General features: G+C 45.9%; 1 protein-coding gene across 10 annotated transcripts in view; it reads right to left on the bottom strand.

Annotated features, from left to right (window-relative positions):
• Positions 1-21971, bottom strand: part of PDE10A (phosphodiesterase 10A) — a 699109-nt gene that overhangs the window by 262590 nt on the left and 414548 nt on the right. For all 10 annotated transcript variants that reach the window (XM_075339766.1, XM_075339763.1, XM_075339773.1 and 7 more), the window contains 5 exons: positions 21170-21220; positions 20879-20937; positions 12700-12751; positions 6840-6982; positions 6636-6728 (listed from right to left, as the gene is read on the bottom strand). In XM_075339766.1, the coding sequence (XP_075195881.1) occupies positions 6636-6728; positions 6840-6982; positions 12700-12751; positions 20879-20937; positions 21170-21220 (398 nt within the window). The remainder of the gene's footprint in view (positions 1-6635; positions 6729-6839; positions 6983-12699; positions 12752-20878; positions 20938-21169; positions 21221-21971) is intronic.

The raw sequence follows: 21971 nt of genomic DNA, 5'->3' as shown, positions 1-21971 counted from the left end.
GGGACTATCGCGTGCGACATCAAAGCATCGGCTTGCGATGTCGCAACGTGCAAAGCCCGCCTTAAGCTCAGAGTTCATAGCAAGAGCACAAGGAACCTTAAGGATTTGAAGAGTGTTTGTGTGGAAGTTTGGCCCAAAATCACACCTAAACAATGCATGCAACTAGTTTCTCCATACAGGAGGAGTCTTGAAGCTGTCATCACCAACAAAGGCTTTCGCATGATGTATTAAATAAATTTCAGTAAGCGTGTGCAGTACTTTTTCCCTGTGTCATTTATCATTACAAATCACTAAAATGTATCGATATCTATGCTTTGATTTCTTTGCCTGTGTGGATTGGATGGGTTCTTACAGACATATGGAGAGAAATAGGTCAGCTGTGCAGCTGTCATGCCCTCAGCATTCTTTCATATGTTCAGCTTCTTCTAACCTTGCTTTCATAACTGCACACAATGTTCTGTTTTTATATCTTCACTCAGCACTGGGGCTTCCAATGTCAAGTATGCCTCTTGATTCAGAATATCTATTGCCAGAGGAGAAGACTACTAGGTTTTTAGGGAAGCACATTGTGATGTGACTGCAATTCATGGAGCAAGAGGCCTACTGAGCACTGGAATCCTCAGTGCAAAGTGACGATACAGGAATAGGACATCATATGAAATGATAGTATGGAGAGGCTGGAGAGAGCTGCACAGAGGATCGGATAACGGGCTGCAGTAGGACACATGACAATCAAGTTGATTTTTTTCACTCTACATTTATTATCCTCTGGAGAGACCCCGAAGTACAAAAATGAACATTCAGTTCACATAATTTCATGTAGAATGAATTTCTTGACTAAATTTTAGCTGAATCAGATATAAACAACACACAACACAACTACAGGCACAGCATATACCCACAAACCGCACACATACATTATATACCCCCTTTGACACAAGTGTATACAGAATATACACAATTTTTTTTTATATATTTAATCATTCATACACACACACATACATACAGTAAAAACACACTGTACACTCTTCATATACACTATACACTCACTCATGCAATTTGCACAAACACATTATTATTTTTTATTATAGCTCCATTTATTCCATGGCGCTTTACATGTGAAAGGGGTATACAAAATAGGGACAAGTACAATAATCATAAACAATACAAGACACAGACTGGTACAGGAGGACGGAGGTCCCTGCCCGCAAGGGCTAAAAGTCTACAAGGGATTGGTGAGAATACAGTAAATAAGGGTAGAGCTGGTCATGCAGCGCTGAATCAGACCGAGGTTTACGGCAGATTGTAGGCTTCTTGGAAGAGGTGAGTCTTCAGGTTCCTCTTGAAGCTTTTCACGGTGGAAGAAAGTCTGATATGTTGTGGCAGAGCATTCCAGAGTATGGGGGAGGCACGCGCGTAATCTTAGATGTGATGGTGGGAAGAGGAGATGAGAGGGGAGTAGAGAAGGACACCTTGTGAGGATCGAAGGTTACATGCAGGTAAGTACCAGGAGACTAGGTCACAAGATGTAGGGAGGAGACAGGTTGTGGATGGATTTGTAGGTCATGGTTAGGGTTTTGACTGGAGTCGTTGGGCAATGGGAAGCCAGTGAAGGGATTGGCAGAGAGGAGAGGTTGGGGAGTAGCGGGGGGACAGGTGGATTAGTCGGGCAGCATAGTTAGAATAGATTGTAGGGGTGCGAGACTGTTTGAAGGGAGGCCGCAGAGAGGTAGGTTGCTATAATACAGACAGGAGATAATAAGGGCATCACATCTATCATTTGACCAATCTAGAGACACACACACACACACACACACACACACACACACACAAACACACAAACACACAAACACACAAACACACAAACACACACACACACACACACACACACACACACAGAAAATAAATAAAACCCCTTGTCTTTGGCATATATCTATCTTCTTTCAGTAGGTAGTTTTTGCTGCTGGCAGTATTTTTTATCATCCCTGCTTGTTGCGACAGCAGCAGCAGCATGTTCACTCCATTGGAAGGCTGCAGGAGTCTTCAGAAGATTCTAACTTCAGTGCTGAACAGTGTGTGCAAGGTAAAAATAGGCATCCCACAGCAATGACATCAAGCGAGGCTTTACCACAGGAAAAGGAGGTGGATGAAGGAAACGCAGGGGCAGCACTTCAACTCACTCCCTGACTTATGGAGCTAGCAGCTGCTGATTGTGCCTTCCCAGCAGATGCAGAGCAGGACGGCTGAGTAATTGTTGACCTACCATTGAAATTATAGGAGATGATGGCGTGCACTCGGTCAAAGGGGAGGTGCTGGTAGATGGGAACAAAATCCCTCATCATATATATATTATAAATCACCGCACTCTCAGGGATAATCTTGAAAAAGTGTTCACAGTTTATTAATAAATATGTTAAACAAGCCGTAGGTGCCAGCAATACGTGAAAAGAATTTTTGCGACTAATATACAACGTTTTGACCCTTTTACATGGGGTCTTGCTCACGATGTTGCTCAGGTATCGAGTATATGTGGCGCTCTTATGCCTAAATTCATGTATGTCAGTCAGGCTGGGTACCCTTGTATGAATGGGTAACGTGGTGCTGCTGCACCTGTTTGCAAAGGCGTTTAGTTAATGCTGTGTCCTTATTTGTTGATTACCGCGCTCCTGCGCCTGTATAGTGCTATTCCATGTGGTGTCTGGAATAGCACTATACAGGCGCGGGAGTGCAGTAATCAACAAATAAGGACACAGCATTAACTAAACGCCTTTGCAAACAGGTGCAGCCTGTAGCCGTATGCTTTATCTGGGCTTTGTATCATAGTATGGGAGGACCATAAGCCAAAGGTTTTTTTCAATTTTATATCACGTTAGATGCGCATAGCGTCTGTGTTTAGGGGAGTCAGACATGCTGCCACTCAGGGTGTGGGTGTGTCTGACTGCAACCAATCACAGACACCGGTGGGTGGGGAAAGCAGTGCAAATGCAATGAGCCTAATGCGCGGCCCCGGAAGTGAATGCACGGCCTGGAAGCAGTATACATCTGTGCCGGAGCCTCGGTAAGTACAGTGCGCTTGCTCCTATCCCCTTATCCTTCTACCACCATTTTTAATCGCCGAACCCCATAGAATTATATGGGGATTGGAATTCGGCCCTGAAGCGGATTTTAAAAACCAGATAACCGGGACCCACCATACTCTTATCTGCAAGTCCGCCCATCACTACCCATAACTCAGTCAATATACCGTAGCTCAGGTTTTTATTGGTATTTTGGGTACATATGCCTTACATTAAGTCATTTATAAATTGTATCTTTGTGAAAGTAAAGGTGACTGTCTTAATTTTAAAATTACATTCTTCTGTATAGCCTTAGATTTATAATCTTGCAATCGCTTATGACCTCCCACCTACAGCAAAGCTTCTCAGAAGAATTAAGAGTGAATACAGAGGCCTTCAAAAGACCTCTGTATCACATGTAAACCCTGCAGCATGAGTTGCTGTAAACCCTGCAGTTCCATGTAAACCCTGCAGTTCCACTCTTTAAGGTACCGTCACACATAACGAGATTGCTAGCGAGATCGCAGCTCTGTCACGGTTTCCGTGACGCAGTAGCGATCCCGTTAGTGATCTTATTATGTGTGACACCTACCAGCGATCAGGCCCCTGCTGTGGGATATCTAGTCATTGCAGAATGGTCCAGGCCATTTTCTTCAAAGGCTATGTCCTGATGGGCAGGACACATCCCTGTGTTTGACACTGTGTGACAGGGTCGCAGTGACTGCTGAGATCGTTATACAGGTCGCTACTGCGACCTGTATTGTTCCTGCATCGCTGGTAAGATCTGACTGTGTGAAATCTCACCTGTGACCTCCCAGGGACTTACCTGCGATTCCTATCAGGTCGCATCGTTTTCGGGATCGCTGGTAAGTCATTGTGTGTGACTTGGCCTTTAACCACTTTAAGTTTAAGATAACTATTGAACGTGCCATCTAAGTTAAACTGCAGCAATCAGAGCCAGCACAGATTACGACAATTATATACAGCCAGCACAAACCGTGTATGATGTGGAACCAGCTGCAGCCTCATGTGAGGCATATTTACCGTATTTTTCGTTTTATAAGACGTACCAGATTATAAGACACACCAAATTTAGAGATAAAAAAAGGTAAAAAAAAAAAAAAAAAAAAAAAAAAAAGGGGGGTTTCATCTTGTACTCCAGATATGTCTTACCGGAGGGGGCGACAGCGGTGGTGCAGCGGGGTCACAGGAGGCAGAGGGTCAGTGCTGCCTGGCAGCGGGTCAGTGCTAGTAGATGCGGCGGCGGTGGCAGCGGCGGAGCTGTGCAGGCAGAGGAAGCTGCGTTGGTTGTGTAGTGGAGCAGGCCAGGGACAGCCAGTGTCCCAGATGCTCTGTCGGCGGTCCGGGCTTAAAAAAAATGGCGCCTTAAGCAGCGCATGTGCAGATGGAGCTCTCATCCAAGAACTCCATCTGCGCACGCGCTGACTTCGGGAGCCATCATTTGAAGCCTGGACCACAGACAGACCATCTTGGACACCCGCCGCACAGCTACCGCAGCTTCCACTACCAGCACAGCCACCACAGTCTGTACAGCCAGCCGGCCGCCCAAGACCAGAGCGGCAGCCAGCAGGCCGCCTGCCCACCCACACAGAGGCAGCCTGCCGCCGGCACAGAGAGGCAGCCGGTCACATGCAACCACAGGCACCTGGTCGCCTGCACAGACAGACACCCGGCCGCCTGCACAGAGCCACACAGACAGGCACCCGGCCGCCCGCACAGAGCCGCACAACCAGCCAACTACTAATTCTCCACCTCCCAGTAAGCTATATTCGGATTTTAAGACGCACCCCACCCACATTTTCCTCCCAAATTTTGGGGAGGAAAAGTGCATCTTATAATCCAAAAAATACAGTATATTACAGTGCCTTGCGAAAGTATTTGGCCCCCTTGAATTTTTCAACTTTTTCCCACATTTCAGGCTTTAAACAGGAAGATAAAAATTTTAATGTTATGGTGAAGAATCAACAACAAGTGGGACACAATTGTGAAGCTGAACGAAATGTATTGCTTATTTTAAACTTTTGTAAAAAAGAATAAACTGAAAATTTGGGCTATTATTCGTCCCCTTCACTTTACTTTCAGTGCAGCAAACTCACTCCAGAAGTTCATTGAGGATCTCTGAATGATCCAATGTTGTCCTAAATGACTGATGATGATAAATATAAGCCACCTGTGTGTAATAAAGTCTCCGTATAAATGCACCTGCTCTGTGATAGTCTCCGTGTTCTGTTTAAAGCGCAAATAGCATCTTAAAGACCAAGGAACAAAAAAGGCAGGTCCGAGATACTGTTGTGGAGAAGTTTAAAGTCGGATTTGGTTACAAAAAGATTTCCACAACTTTAAACATCCCAAGGAGCACTGTGCAAGCTATTATATTGAAATGGAAGAGTATCATACCACTGCAAATCTACCAAGACCCGGTCGTCCATCCAAACTTTCATCTCAAACAAGGAGAAGACTGATCAGAGATGCAGCCAAGAGGCCCATGATCACTCTGGATGAACTGCTGAGGTGGGAGAGTCTGTCCATAGGACAACAATCAGTCGTGCACTGCACAAATCTGGCATTTATGGAAGAGTGGCAAGAAGAAAGCCATTTCTCAAAGATACCCTTTAAAAGTGTTGTTTAAAGTTTGCCACAAGCCACCTGGGAGACACACCAAACATGTGGAAGAAGGTGCTCTGGTCAGATGAAACCAAAATCAAACTTTTTGGGCACAATGCCAAAAGATATGTTTGGCGTAAAAGCAACACAGCTCATCACCCTGAACACACCATCCCCACTGTCAAACATGGTGGTGGCAGCATCATGGTTTGGGCCTGCTTTTCTTCAACAAAGACAGGGAAGATGGTTAAAATTAATGGGAAGATGGATGAAGCCAAATACAGGACCATTCTTGAAGAAAACCTGCTGGAGTCTACAAAGACCTGAGACTGGGATGGAGATTTATCTTCCAACAAGACAATGATCCCAAACATAAAGCAAAATCTACAATGGAATGGTTCACAAATAAACGTATCCAGGTGTTAGAATGGCCAAGTCAAAGTCCAGACCTGAATCCAATCGAGAATCTGTGGAAAGAGCTGAAAACTGCTTTTCACAAACGCTCTCCATCCAACCTCACTGAGCTCGAGCTGTTTGCAAAGGAAGAATGGGCAAGAATTTCAGTCTCTCGATGTGTAAAACTGATAGAGACATACCCCAAGTGACTTGCAGCTGTAATCGCAGCAAAAGGTGGAGCTACAAAGTATTAACTTAAAGGAGCCAAATAATATTGCGCGCCCCACTTTTCAGTTTATTTTTTATAAAAGTTTAAAATAAGCAATATATTTTGTTTAACTTCACAATTGTGTCCCACTTGTTGATTCTTCACAATAACATTAAACATTTTTATCTTTATGTTTGAAGCCTGAAATGTGGGAAAAGGTTGAAAAATTAAAAAGGGGCCGAATACTTTCGCAAGGCACTGTACATGGTCATGAGAGGGTTAATGCACTGTAGGATTGTAGGAATAACTTACATTAATAAAATAAATTACATTGAATATATTTGTATTACCTATTAAAGCGTGGATCTGCATAGGCATCAGGAATGTTCAGAACTTCACCAGTCCTGGCAACCTGACCAGCTATACCTTTTTCAATAGAAAATCTGTATGTAGCAAAGAGAGGAGGAAACAAAACCTGTTTAACAAGAGAAGAGAGGACTACAACTCAACAAACCAATGTACATTCAACATTTATGCCAAATTTGTTCCTTCACCTGATTTCTTTGGTCTTCTTGAAAACTGTCTTTCCTTCGTCCTCTTCACCAATGTCAAAAAGATCAGAATACAACTCTTTGTTTTTGTGGTCTACCTGAAAGAGTGCACAGCGATCTGCATTCACCAGGTTCTTTGCATATATCTGTAAGAAAAACACAAGGATATAACTCTTGTAGGGATTATAGAAATTCGGAACAGGATTTAGTCAGGAAGGTCCTTACATCGTTATTTAGGTTGAAAGAATAAAAAGACTTTGGTACATCAAGTTCAACCTTTCTCCATCACATTTTATAGCATTAGATTGTTTATAACCCACAATGCCATTTGTTGGGAGAAAGCATCCAGCCCTTTAGGAAATGGTTAAGATTACTGCCATTACTACCTCTTGTGGTAGGGTATTGCATGGCTATCTAGCTGCCAGAATTGCATTTCTTCTACCTGCACGGAGTGCCCCCTGGTTCCTTAGTATGGTCTTTGGTCATTACAAGGGACTGGCCCATGACTTATTCCTTCCACACATGTATTTATACATATAACAGACTTCTCAGAAGTCCTTTTTTCCTAAGCTAAATGAGCCCAACTTTCCAGCCTCTCATCATTGGAGGCCTTCCATCCCTTGTAAATCTAGTTGCCCGCCTCTGAACTGATTAATTTCAAAATACAGTGGAACCTCGGATTAAGAGTAACTTGGTTTGAGAGTGTTTTGCAAGACAAGCAAAGCTTTTTACAAATTTGTAACTTGGTTTCAGAGCAATGATTTGCAAGAAGAGGAAATATTCAACGTTACACTTCCGGTTCCGTCCTTTCACTGTGTTCTGACCCGCTCTGGAGGTAACTTTACTGTACAATGCTATACAGTACATATGTACAGAAAGTATATACTATATAGCATGTCTATTAATTTGTATTTGTGGATACAGTAATGTACTCTCTGCTAACCAGTATAGCACATTGCTTATACTGTACCTCCCGCACACCAGTTTTATTGTAAGCTAAAGTGCAATTTAATTTGATGTGTTTTTTACTGTACAGTATTTTGTATTAGTGCACTGTAATAATTTTATATGAATACAGTACTTTATTTTGTATTACTGTAATAAGTTTGTATAAATACAGTAAATATTTTTGGGTTGTGGAACGATGGAACGGTACGTTGCTGATTTCTATGCGTCTGTGCATTATATATGTATGTGTCCGAGTGTGATTTGTGTGTATTTACTCTGCTCAATTTCCTCTTCCTCTCCTAGTGACACCTTGCAAAACGCAGGGTAGTGATGATCACTATGTCCCGAAAAACACGAAATACCGCAGGAATAACGTGGGAAAACGTAATGAAATGCACATAATTTGCTACCTGTATTATTCCCTGCGGTATTGCATGATTACATTACAGTCAATGGGGTAAAATACCGCAGGTACCTGTGGTAAAGAAGTGACACGCACATTCTTTTCTCTTTCGTTTCTTTGGGGGGACACAGGACCGTGGGTTGTATGCTGCTGTCACTAGGAGGCTGACACTAAGTAGACAAAAAAAAGTTAGCTCCTCCCTAGCAGTATACACCCCAAGCCAGAAGCGGACTTAAGCCAGTTTTTGCTTAGTGTCGTAGGAGGCTGATGTGGGCCGTTTCGGCCCCCCTCAGCCACTTGATTCCTTGCGTATTTTTTATTTTTTTTTCGGCGACGCTCATCGCTCTCATTCCTGTTTTTTCTATTTCTGCAGGTGTAGTTTATTTTCATTCCTCATCCTCTCCATCCCTGTGGGTACCACTTCCCAGGGTTGCAGAGGCTTGAGATGTCTGGCCCTCTCCCCCGTCCATTCCCGCGGTACCACTCCTGGGATTGCATGTGGGGCAGATCTTTCATGGGCACCCCTGATCCACCCTGCGGTATTACCCCAAAGGGTGCACAGGGACAAGCAACAGGGACTGGACCTCCGCAGCATTCTGGATTTCTGATGGGGCCCGCATCGCTGCCTGCATTTGGAGAGGGTGTCACATCCCACCCGGCATCCACCTACCTGCCTCTCCACCCTCGGCTTCCCTGGGGCGCGCAGCACTACCATTGGTGTGCGGAGCGCACTGGCACACGTGGAGAACTTCCTACCTGCACACCGGACATCGCTGGTGCGGCGCCACTGATCTCAGGTAGCACCGCTTGTGTCTACTTTCTCCCGCTCCAGCAGCTCCAAAATCTAGGCCCCGGTCTCAGCCTAGTCTCCCTGCGTTTCTGCCACGCCCCCCGCTGCAGCGCTATTGGCTGCTGGTCGTTCCGCCCCTGACTCCGCCCATCGCTCAGCCTCCAGGCCTCTAAGTGTGGGTGGTGAATGTGATTTTCACGCTCTCCTTAGCCCCTCCTCCATCCTCCTTCAGCGTCCACTCGCCATTTTCACCCTGCCTCCCATTCTGCTGAGACTGCAGCGTTCTGGTGTTTTCCTCCTGGCTCCGGTGTGACCTGGATCCCTCTCTCTGGACTGGTGGGCAGCACACAGAACCTGTGTGAGCACTGCTCCTACGGAGTTAGTCCTCACTAGGTAGCCCTCACTATTTTAGTGACGGCTTGGTCACTCTCCTGTCTCCTTCCTAGCAGCTCCAGTTATAGTACCATTGCACCGTTACCTAACGCTAGGTCCGCCAGATCCAAGAAGGCCCCCCCTTTGCCTTGTTTTTTGCGTCCTCCTCCTGCAAAACTAAATTCACCCTAGGCCAGGACGCCCCGCTATGCTCCGGCTGTTCTGCAGACCCGCAGCCTCCGCAGGACTCCTCTGCCGACGCCTCAGATGCTGCCGCTGCAGCCTCCGATTCTGCAGGGCCCTGCGTCCCGCCCCATCCCGACTTGTTGACGTCCCTGTCTCAGTCCATAGATTCCCTCTCTGAGGCTTCTCGGACCATTGCGCACGCACTGCGCCTTTTGCCGACGCTCGGCCATACCTCCACAGGCCTAGCGCAATCTTCTCAGGAGAAGGTGAACCCAGTTCCAGGGACCTCATCTACTACTCACAAGCAGACCCGCCAGGTCTCGTCTTCAGCGTCCTCCCAGGCTTCACCCTCATCCCCAGGTCCAGACTACCGCTCTTCCCGGGAGTCTTCCGACCTCTCTGGCGATGACTCTAATGTAGCACCTCTGCTGGATTCCGAGCCTCAGCCCCCAGAGTGTTTACGAAGGTCATGGCGGCTGCCATGTCCATCCTACACTCCAAAGGTGTTATGGTCATCCCGTACTTGGACGACATGTTGGTTAAGGGCTCTTCCTTCGAGGACTGTCGTCTTGGGGTTCAGATCACTATCGACACCCTTTTGTGGCTGGAGTGGCTGATCAATCAGAAGAAGTCCTCTCTGACCCCGACCCGGCGGATCACCTTTTTAGGCATGGTATTCGATACCATCCAAGGTCGGGTACTCCTCCCACAAGAGAAGATCTCTTCCCTTTACCGAGGTCTCCGTACTCTCTGCCGTCCGCATCCGGTCTCCATCCGGTTTGGTATGCGAGTCCTTGGTCAGATGGTGGCGGCGATAGAGGCAGTACCCTTTGCCCAGTTTCATCTCCGGCCTCTCCAGCTGGCCTTGCTGAAGAAGTGGGACAAATCTCCCTTTTCCCTGGACCGCAAGTTCTGTCTATCGCCAGAGACCCACCACTCACTTCGTTGGTGGACCAGACTTCGCAATCTGTCGTTCGGAAGGTCCTTTCTTCCGCTCCACTGGAGGATAGTGACCACCGACGCCAGTCTCCAAGGCTGGGGTGCGGTATTCCACCATCACACAGCACAAGGCCGATGGACACCTCAGGAAAGTTGTCTTCCTATCAATATCCTGGAGAACAGAGCCATCCGGCTAGCCTTGCAACAGTTTCAGCACCTACTGCAAGGTTATCCGGTCAGGATCCAATCGGACAATGCCACAGCGGTGGCATACATCTACTACCACCAGGGAGGCACAAGGAGTGTCATGGCGATGAGAGAGGTCTGGAAGATCTTACACTGGGCCGAGTCTCAGCACTCCCTGATCTCGTCAGTACATATCCCCATTGTGGACAATTGGGCGGCCAACTTCCTCAGCAGAGAAGGCCTCACTTCAGGTGAATGGTCCCTCAACAGGGAAGTCTTCAACCAGATCTGCGACAGATGGGGGACTCCGGATGTGGACCTAATGGCCTCCCGATTAAACTGTCAAGTTCCACAGTTCATCACGCGGTGTCGCGACCACCTGGCGCTAGGGGTCGACGTCCTCACCCAGTCGTGGAGCCAGTTCAGGCTCCCGTACATCTTCCCACCGCTTCCCCTGATCCCGAAGGTTCTCAAGAAGATCAAGGCGGAAGGAGTCTCGGTTATTATCGTGGCTCCAGAGTGGCCCAGACAAACATGGTTTGCGGAACTCACTCAGCTCCTCGCAGACGCCCCGTGGCGCCTTCCAAACCGCCCAAATCTTCTGTGGCAGGGCCCTCTCTTCCACCAGAACTCATAAGTCCTAAATTTGACGGCCTGGCTATTGAGTCCTGGGTACTAGCTCAGGCAGGCTTTTCGACAAGGGTGATACAGTCACACAGCCTGGAAAGGGCCTTGCGCACTTTGGACCTGGTGCGCACCCTCAGAATTTATGTCTCCAGGACCGCACCTTTCCGTAAAGCGGACGGTCTGTTCATCCTTCCATCCGGTCCCAAGAGGGGCATGCCGGCGTCCAATGCCACGATTGCTAGATGGATCCATTCCGCCATATCTGAGGCCTATTGGATAAAGGACTGACCTCCACCGCGGGGAGTAAAGGCGCACTCTACCCGTGCAGTGGGAGCCTCTTGGGTGATTAGGCATCAGTCATCAGCTGACCAGGTCTGCAGGGCCACCACCTGGTCTAGTCTGCATACCTTTGCTAGGTTCTACCATGTTCACACCCAAGCATCGGCAGATACCAGTCTTGGGAGAAAGGTTTTGCAGGCGGCAGTAGCACACCTGTAACAAGTTAAGTGCATTCAGATCTTGTGCAAGCCCGCCGGGAGAGGCCATTTCCTTCCTATCTGCGGTGCTTGCCTCTTCCCACCCAGGGACTGCTTTTGGACATCCCACGGTCCTGTGTCCCCCAATGAAACGACAGAGAAAGAGGGATTTTTGTGTACTCACCATAAAATCTCTTTCTCTGAGTCTTCATTGGGGGACACAGCACCCACCCTGCTTGCTTTTTGCTTGGTTGTTTTATTACATATTGCCTGCCTTTTTCAGTGGTCCATGTTCCTGGGCCACTTGTCGCATGGCTACTTTGTTATAGTTATTACCTTGACTTACGTATGGTTGTTTTGGTACTCCTCCTACTGCTTGTGCACTAAACTGGCTTAAGTCCGCCTCCGGCTCGGTATGTATACTGCTAGGGAGGAGCTAACTTTTTTTTCTCTACTTAGTGTCAGCCTCCTAGTGACAGCAGCATACAACCCACGGTCCTGTGTCCCCCAATGAAGACTCAGAGAAAGATTTTACAGTAAGTACACAAAAATCCCTCTCTTTCTGCAGCGTAAATTGCTCAGCAAAACCTGTTGGTGAAAAAAACGCAGTGTGCGCACAGCATTTTTTTTTACCATAGGTTTTGCTGGGGAAGGACTGCAGCAAGGTTATGAACATTTTCTGCAGCAAAACTGCAGAAAACCGGCAGTAAACACCGCAGTGTGCGCGCAGGGCCTAATAGTTCAGCAATGACCCATGTTAGTGAGATGGTAAATACAGCATATTGTAGCTAATGGGACTATCGACATCAAAGTCCTCTCACAAATCCTTGTTGCCAAATTAATAATTTGGTATTAAATCAATTCATAAGAATGATCTAAAGAGTAGTATATAGAAATCACATGTTTACTGCAGCACTCTACAATATAATTACTTACCATTATGTGTTCAAGTAAAGAATCTATTGCAACTATGTTATCAAAATATGTTCTGCAAAAGAAAAAAAGCTTATGTCAGATTGAGGCAGACAAAACACAAAAAACATGAGGACTTTCCTGACAAATGCAGAGTAGAGTGGAGCAAATATTAACCCTTTCACGACCTTGCGATTTTCCGTTTTTTCATCCCCTTCTTTCAAGAGCCATAACTTTTATTTTTCCACCAATATAGCCATATGAGGGCTTGTTTTTTGCAGGACAAGTCGTACCCCTGAATGACTCCATTCATTCTGACACAGTGTACTGGAAAATGGGGGAAAAAAAGTGCAATTCCATGATTGTTTCTTGGCTTTATTTACCATGTTCACTATATGGTAAAACTGACCTGGCATTAGCATTCCCCAGGTCAGTACAAATTCGCAGATCGATAAAGGTAAAAGGAATTTATGTTTTCTAAGTAGTGGGGGAAAAAAAAAAGAATTGCATCTTTGTCGCTATTTTCAGAGACCTGTAGCGTTCTCATTTTTTGAGATCTGGGGCTCACTGACTTTTTTGTGTCTTAAGCTGACATTTTTAAATTATACTATTTTTTGGTAGAAGTGAGGTTTTGATTGCTTGTTATTGCAATGTTGCGGCGACCAAAAAACTAATGTTGGTGTTTTGATTTGTTTCTCGCTACGCTGTTTACCGATCAGTTTAATATATTTTATATTTTGATAGATAAAGCATTTCCGAACGCGCTGATACCAAATGTGTATTTAATTATTTTTTTTAAAAGGCAAAAAGTAAGGTGTTTTTTATTTTTTTTTTAAACCGTAATTTTGAAGAGGCAAAAGGAGGGTGAATTGAACTTTTTTTTCTTTTACATTTTTTATTGATTTGTTCCCTTAGGGGACTTGAAGCCTGCAGTGTCCGATCACTTCTGCTGTACAGAGCAATGCTTTGGCATCCCTATGAACAGCAGAAATGCTGATCTCCTGTGAATGTTGGTGCTCTGCCTTCACAGAAACTTAATCACGACAGGGACAGGGGGTCATAAGCTCACTCTCGGATGTCATGACAACTCATCTACATCTATTCTTTTTTCTGCAAAAACAGAATACCCAGCTGCCTTAAAACTAACACTTCGACCCAGTCTTCTTCTGAGGTTGGCCATGGGGAAATCTGGTGCAGAGTTCAGTGAAATAGGTGCCAATGCCTTTTTCCACACGGACTGTGTCCCCTGCTCCTGGGCTGTCTTCCATACAGGCGTCTTTCTCACCTATTTTACTCAACTCTGCACCAGATATCCACATGGCCATCCTCAGAAGAAGACCGAGTCAAAACGTTGGTTTTAAGGCAGCTGGGTATTTTGATTTGCAGAAAAATAATAAATACATTTATTGGTATTACAACATTTATCTGCATATCACTTTTGAGTGCCAGGGCTACTCTGTTATATTTCTTTTTCCTCTTGAGCACCTATACACAGTGAGCAGAGCCTTAACCTTTCAAGCTATGACAACCCATAGGCACCCAGTGATCGAATCATGGAGCCGCCGGCAGGGAACAGTGTTATCCTTGTCAGTACATATTAGATCTCACTGTCAGAGTTTGACAGCATGATCTAACTAGTTAACAGATGATGGTGGATTGGAGATCCACCCGTGTCTGTTAGCTGCTCATGTTGAATGATCAGATCAAATAACATGTGAGGGGAAAAATGCAGGGTAGCTGTGAGAGACCACAATATAAAAGGGACAGACACTGCCTTTGGATGTACAGATACATCCAAAGTTGTGAAGGGGTTGAAAGGAAACCAACCACTAGGATTTTGTACTATAAACTAGAGGCAGTGCCATAAAGGCGGTAGCATGCTGATTAAAATTATACACTGTGTGCAGAATTATTAGGCAAATGAGCATTTTGATCACATGATACTTTGATACGTTTGTTCTACTCCAAGCTGTATAAGCTTGAGAGCCAAATACCAATTAAGTAAATCAGGTGATGTGCATCTCTGTAATGAGGAGGGGTGTCGTGTAATGACATCAACACCCTATATAAGGTGTACTTAATTATTAAGCAACTTCCTTCCTTAAGGCCCCGTCACACTAAGCAACATCGCTAGCAACATCGCTGCTAACGAACAACTTTTGTGACGTTGCTAGCGATGTTCCTGTGTGTGACATCCAGCAACAACCTGGCCCCTGCTGTGAGGTCGTTGGTTGTTGCTGAATGTCCTGGGCCATTTTTTAGTTGTTGCTGTCCCGCTGTGAAGCACAGATCGCTGTGTGTGACAGCGAGACAGCAACAACTAAATGTGCAGGCAGCAGGAGCCGGCTTCTGCGGAGGCTGGTAACCAATGTAAACATCGGGTAACCAAGAAGCCCTGTCCTTGGTTACCCGATATTTACCTTCGTTACCAGCCTCCTCCCCTCTCACTGTCAGTGCCGGCTCCTGCTCTGTGCACATTTAGCTGCAGCACACATCGGGTAATTAACCCGATGTGTGCTGTAACTAGGAGAGCAAGGAGCCAGCACTAAGCATTGTGCGCTGCTCCCTGCTCTGTGCACATTTAGCTGCAGCACACATCGGGTAATTAACCCGATGTGTGCTGTAACTAGGAGAGCAGGGAGCCAGCGCTCAGTGTGCGCTGCTCCCTGCTCTCTGCACGTGTAGCTGCGTGCGCTGGTAACCAAGGTAAATATCGGGTTGGTTACCCGATATTTACCTTAGTTACCAAGCGCAGCATCTTCCACGCGGCGCTGGGGGCTGGTCACTGGTTGCTGGTGAGCTCACCAGCAACTCGTGTAGCCACGCTCCAGCGATCCCTGCCAGGTCAGGTTGCTGGTGGGATCGCTGGAGCGTCGCTTAGTGTGACATCTCACCAGCAACCTCCTAGCAACTTACCAGCGATCCCTATCGTTGTTGGGATCGCTGGTAAGTTGCTTAGTGTGACTGGACCTTTAGGTAAAAAGGGTCAGAAGAGAGATGTGACAGATTCTGAAAAGTCCAAAATTGTGAGATGTCTTGCAGAGGGATGCAGCAGTCTTGAAATTGCCAAACTTTTGAAGCGTGATCACCGAACAATCAAGCGTTTTATGGCAAATAGCCAACAGGGTCGCAAGAAGCGTGTTGGCCAAAAAAGGCGCAAAATAACTGCCCATGAATTGAGGAAAATCAAGCGTGAGGCTGCCAAGATACCATTTGCCACCAGTTTGTCCATATTTCAGAGCTGCAATGTTACTGGAATATCAAAAAGCACAAGGTGTGCCATACTCCGGGACATGGCCAAGGTAAGGAAGGTTGAAAAACGACCACCTTTGAACAAGAAACATAAGATAAAACGTCAAGACTGGGCCAAGAAATTTCTTAAGACTGATTTTTCAAAGGTTTTATGTACTGATGAAATGAGAGTGACTCTTGATGGGCCAGAGGCTAGATAAGTAAAAAGCAGCGAGCTTCACTCTGACTCAGACACCACCAAGGTGGAGGCGGGGTACTGGTATGGGCTGGTATCATCAAAGATGAACTTGTGGGACCTTTTCGGGTTGAGGATGGAGTGAAGCTCAACTCCCAGACCTACTGCCAGTTTCTGGAAGACACCTTTTCATGCAGTAGTACAGGAAGAAGTCGGTATCGTTAAAGAAAAACATGATTTTCATGCAAGACAATGCTCCATCACATGCATCCAACTACTCCACAGCGTGGCTGGCCAGTAAAGGTCTAAAAGATGAAAAATTAATTACATGGCCCCCTTGTTCACCTGATCTGAACCCCATAGAGAATCCTGTGGTCCCTCATAAAATGTAAGATCTACAGGGGGGGGGGAAACAGTACACCTCTCGGAACAGTGTCTGGGAGGCTATGGTGGCTGCTGCACTCAATGTTGATCGTAAACAGATCAAGCAACTGACAGAATCTATGGATGGTAGGCTGTTGAGTGTCATCATAAAGAAAGGTGGCTATATTGGTTACTAATTTTTTGGGTTTTGTTTTTTGCATGTCAGAAATGTTTATTTCTAAATTTTGTGCAGTTATATTGGTTTACCTGGTAAAAATAAACAAGTGAGATGGGAATATATTCGGTTTTTATTAAGTTGCCTAATAAGTCTGCACAGTAATAGTTACCTGCACAAACAGATATCCTCCTAAGATAGCCAAATCTATAAAAAAACACTCCAACTTCCAAAAATATTAAGCTTTGATATTTATGAGTCTTTTGGATTGATTGACAATATAGTTGTTGATCAATAATAAAAAAATCCTCTAAAATACAACTTGCCTAATAATTCTGCACACGGTGTATGTGTGCCGCCCCCGTGCCAGCAGCCGGGCTGCTCGGATCCGGACCCACGGTGGCTCAAGGGGTGTCCGGACCTGGGACTCATGCGGCCACGCAAATGAAGGGGATATTTACAGGGGATTGTGTTTAGAGTTCGTCATGCCACCCATGGTGTGTGGTAAGGTCGAGTACCACCGCTGCAGTTGGGAGTCCCCGGGGGCGATGGAGTAGGACAGCTAGGTGTTAGAACTCTCCACAGGTAGGGGGAATGCCCCGGGACTCGGTGATGGTGGTTGGGGAGTGCCGTGTGGAGCGAAGGGGTCACTTTCGTACTCACTCAGTCCATTAAGCTGACACCGACAACTGGTTAAACCAAAGTTCTGTATACCGCTGCCGCTGAGGGGAGCTAGTTCAGGTCCCGTCCCCAATGGTGCTGCCTGGTGATCCTTGACCTTCCTCCTGGCACTATGTTTACTTCTCTGTTGGTCCCGGTAGTATGTAACTTGCCGGGTCCCTCTCCCCAATATGGCTAAGTGTGGGAGCTTGCTCTCAGGGTTCACGCTTGGGATTTTCTGGACCGTTTTGAGTGGAAAGTCCTATCCCCCTCCTTGCTCTAGTACCCCGATTTTGGAGCGGGTGGAGAGCGGATCTTGAAAGCTCCGTTCTTGTACCAGGTCGTGCCCTGGTCCCAGCCCAGTGATGATGCAAGGCCGTCGGCTGTCCTCCTCGACAGTTCCGTGCCCCTTGCCACGATCCCCTGTGACCGGAGGTCCAGCCCCTCTAGGCCCAGACCACAGTTTGCTACCTAGATGGCTTCCTAGGAGCCCGGCTTCTGACCTCCTCTCTCCTTCACTTCCAAACTCCTTCCTCAGACTGACACTCCTGAAACTCCTGACCTCCCCTAACCAACGCCCCAAGTGGGCGACCCTATTCCACTCAGGCCGTCCACTGGTGTGTCTGGTGGGTGTGGTGCAGAGCGTACCTAGGATTTTAATTAGCTGATGTAGGCAACACCATGTAGTTGGGGACCCATAACCAAGAAGGAGCTGGATACTGCACGGAAGGGCAGATTGTGCAATACCCTGTGACGACCTGATAGTCCAGGGGCGTCACATATGTTTAGTTGAGAAATCCGAGGCTTTAGAGCAGGGCAATCTTTGTCCAAATTTCAAAAATCACGCAATTTGTGCACAGGCTTGGGCATCGAAGAGGGACTTTGTGTGTCGGATTCTCTGTAATGATTCCTCATCCTTCCTTACTTCCTTTTCTTTATTTAAATTTTGTGCCGCTGCCAATATCACTGATGGCAGTACGTGTGCACTGCTATTGTGATGCTGTGTTCAATAAAATGGCGCTGGAATTAGCCTACGCGTGTACCCAGATTTCCGGCACCAATTTTATTGAAGACATTGTGGAGTCGAATATGAGCAGTGGTGGCGCATGTGTAGCGCCCCACGGGGCAGGTGCATTTAACCTACTCGTCACCGGGCTGTTGATTGTCGTGGTCACGGGCGGCCTAGCCCGGCTCAATTGCCCCGAGGCATACAGTAGATGGCTGGGGAAGGGATGATGGGGGTAGTGGTGATATGTTCGTCGTGACGCCACCTGTGGTATGCGGTCAGGGAATCGGCTCCCGCTGCTGTCGCTGTCCTCCGGGGCAGATGGTAGTAGCAGCCAGGGATGGTATCGCTCTCCACAGGTAGAGCGGGCCCCGGAGAGGATGATGAGGGGAGTAGTAATGGCGGCGGCAGTACGGCAAATAAAGAGTCAGAATCTATAGCTGCGGTTCCAGGTTGTTTACTCACTTCTGTACGATTACCCAGGTAATACCGGTCCCTTGCTATGATGGGCTCTGTTGAACCCGAATCCCTTTAAAGATGAGTCCGGTTTGGTGTTCGGTGGGTTTCTCCTTGTAACTCCTGTCTGTGATACCCAAGCTTGAAGCTACGAGAAGACCCTGGGTTTCACGAGATGTACTCTTGGCCCTATCTGCAGGTGCCGCGATCCCGATGTGGGGCTTGGCTTGAAGCGAGACCCCGGATCCTATATGGCACTGTGCTGTTGAGCACTGTGTGGTCAGGGAAGCTTGAAACTTTTACCATCCAGGCAGATTCTGGAAAACAAACGTGAAGTATGATCTTCCCTAGGGTCATGCCACCCTGCGTGGCGTCGGTTCCTTGGGGAGCAGAGATCACTCTCCCAGCGGCAACCGTTGTGACCTTCTCCTCCTTCTACCGGAGCACCTGTAAGGCATGTCTGCTCCGCTGCTCTCCTGCTGGAGACTTCACTTAACTGTTGTGTTGGCGTCTGACTCCCCCTACTGGCTGAATCTTCCCCCTCCCAGGTCCTAAGCTAGTGAAACTGGGGCCCCTGTTGAGGGCATCCTATAAATGCCACTCTGTCGGCGACCCCTTTATTACCCGACCCTAGTCCAGTCCCCAGTGGGAACAGAGCAACCTGGTGTGTATTTGAGTGTGTAATGTGGTGAAACCGAGACAGACTTCCTCAGAAACCGGGTTTAGCATTACACCCAATGTTGGGTGCAATACTCTGTGGAGACTGAACCCTCAGGGGTGCCACACATGCACAGATTTAATTTTTTTTTTCATTAGCGCATGAGCCACCAGTCAGTCAGTCATCTCCAGTGTCTCCAGTAAAATGGAGCCAGAGCACGCGGTACGTGCACGCACAGATTTTGGTGCCATGTTATTGAAGAGAACGTTACAATAGTAAAGCACAAGGCAGGAGGAGGAATGATCAAAGAGGACCCAACCCAGAAAGCCATACTTGATGCTCAAGCCTGTGCACAAATTACATCATTTTGGAAAGTTTGGATAAAGATTGCTCTGCAATAAAACCTCGGATTTCTCAACTAAAGCTATAATTTTTCAATTTTCATCAGCATCCTAGTGCCATTATGGCGCATCCTCTAATTTATAAGGCAAAAACCTTCCGGTTGGTTCCTTTTAAAGGGAATCTGTCAGCATGATTTCACGAGTCCAGCAATACCTTTTATATGGCCAGTTCCTTCCTCCATTATTCAGAAATCAATATTTGAAGGAAATGACGTAAAGCGGTATTTTTTAAGAATTGGCCACTCCAGCTCTATTCCCTGTCAAGTGCCACCATAGGTTACTGTACTTTACTGACAGTCTCTATCCTGAGGCTTCAAAAAAAGGAGCTGTCAGTCGGAGAGGACTTTGAGCATTTATTCAGAGGTGGAATGAATGAGCAATTCTGGGGGGGTTTTTTGTGTGTGTTTTTTTCAAATTACTTTTAATATGGATTATTAAAAGAAGCAGCTTATAGTTCTGGTCATTGCTGATAAACTGAAGCCAACTAAGGGTATGTAGATAGATGTACCAAACTGGGGATATATGCAGGTAATTCTTTTCATATAACTATAAATATTAACAGACCTCTTACTCTTATTTGCCTTCTGACAAAGCTAATTACGGAGCACAGCAAGTGTTTGGGTGTCCATTAGCTGTCACTACTACAGCCAGCATGTTTAAGTATGAGATTACACATATCCAATTTGGTCTTCTGTTTAAGCTATGCTATGTGGGTTAGAGACACTGTGATTATATTGTCTGTATACATTATAGGAAACAGTTTATATATCATTTCACATGTATAGTATTTATGTTATCATTTTCAAACACTTCAGTGACCCCATGCAGAAATGTATTTATTTATATCTAGCACCTAGTTATATTATATTCAGTTACAAATTTCTAGAACATCTTGGATGCAATACTGTATCATATTTTTTTATCATTCAAGTCTGCCGACAAAACATCTTATAGGGTAAACTGCCGCACAAAGTAGTGCTGGAGTACTCATACTTCAGGAAGTAATTCTCCGACAGTATTGTATTAACCAGTGGTGGAGAAGTAGTGATGTACTTACTTGGAGACATCTAGTAGAAAGTCATTCAGCTCAGTTTGCTTTGCTAATCCCCTGCACACCTAACAGTAAATATAAAAAATATATATTTTATATATGAAACTGGATCCAGATTAATGAAATCTGAAATATGTGTTGCTGGCATGATCGATAACCAAGTTTAATATTTGGTTGGCCCCAGCTATTTCTACTAACCCATCTACAAACAGTATACAATGAGATATCCGAAGTGTGTCCTCACAAAAATACCAGAAAGCCAAGATTCTGGGAAAGAAGCATCGGTAGGGTACTTACTTGTACTTGATGTATTGCTACTGAAGCCCAAGCGAGATTTGCGGTTGCCACCTTATTTGTAAAAAAATAAAAATAAAATGAAAAATAAAATCCCATTATTAAAATACAGGTAAAATATATCTTTATACCGTGTTAGCCAGTAAATAAATTAAAAAAAAAAAAAAAAAGTTTAAAAGAACGGAGAGTCCCCAGTGGTTAATACCTTTTAATGGCTAACTGAAAAGATGGTAATAAATAGCAAGCGTTCGAGACTACTCAGGTCTCTTCATCAGACTTGGTACCATGCCTGAAGAAGAGACCTCAGTAGTCTTGAACGCTTACTATTTATTACACAATCTTTTCAGTTAGCCATTAAAAAGGTATCAACCACTGAGGACTCCTAAACTTTTTTTTCTATTAATAAAATAGAAACTTATGGCATGGACTTATACTTTATGTAAAATAACCTTTCTCGTGATATGAGCTAATCTGTTACGGTGTTTTCATTTATAATGCCCTAATATGAAAATAAGCCCCAGCTTTTTCTAACCACAATATAGCAGTACTATTTAAGTTAGAACTTAAGAGGATGGTCACTGTCAGTCTGAACAGTGTTAGGCAGGCTCACCAGAACACAGTACAGTATAATAACAGGCATTGGAACTTATGAGTATGGACAGACTCAGTCCGGACAGTGTAAGGCAGGCACACCAGAACACAGTGTCCATAATCGGGAGCTCTAATGCCTGACATTATGCTATACTGTGTTCTGGTGCCCCTGCCTGACACTGTCCGGACTGACTATCCATAATCTTAAGTTCTA

Source organism: Anomaloglossus baeobatrachus, chromosome 3 (assembly GCF_048569485.1).
Source record: "Anomaloglossus baeobatrachus isolate aAnoBae1 chromosome 3, aAnoBae1.hap1, whole genome shotgun sequence".
Classification (NCBI taxonomy): domain Eukaryota; kingdom Metazoa; phylum Chordata; class Amphibia; order Anura; family Aromobatidae; genus Anomaloglossus; species Anomaloglossus baeobatrachus.
Note: the sequence above shows the minus strand (reverse complement) of the source record. Positions and strands in the feature narration are given on the sequence as shown.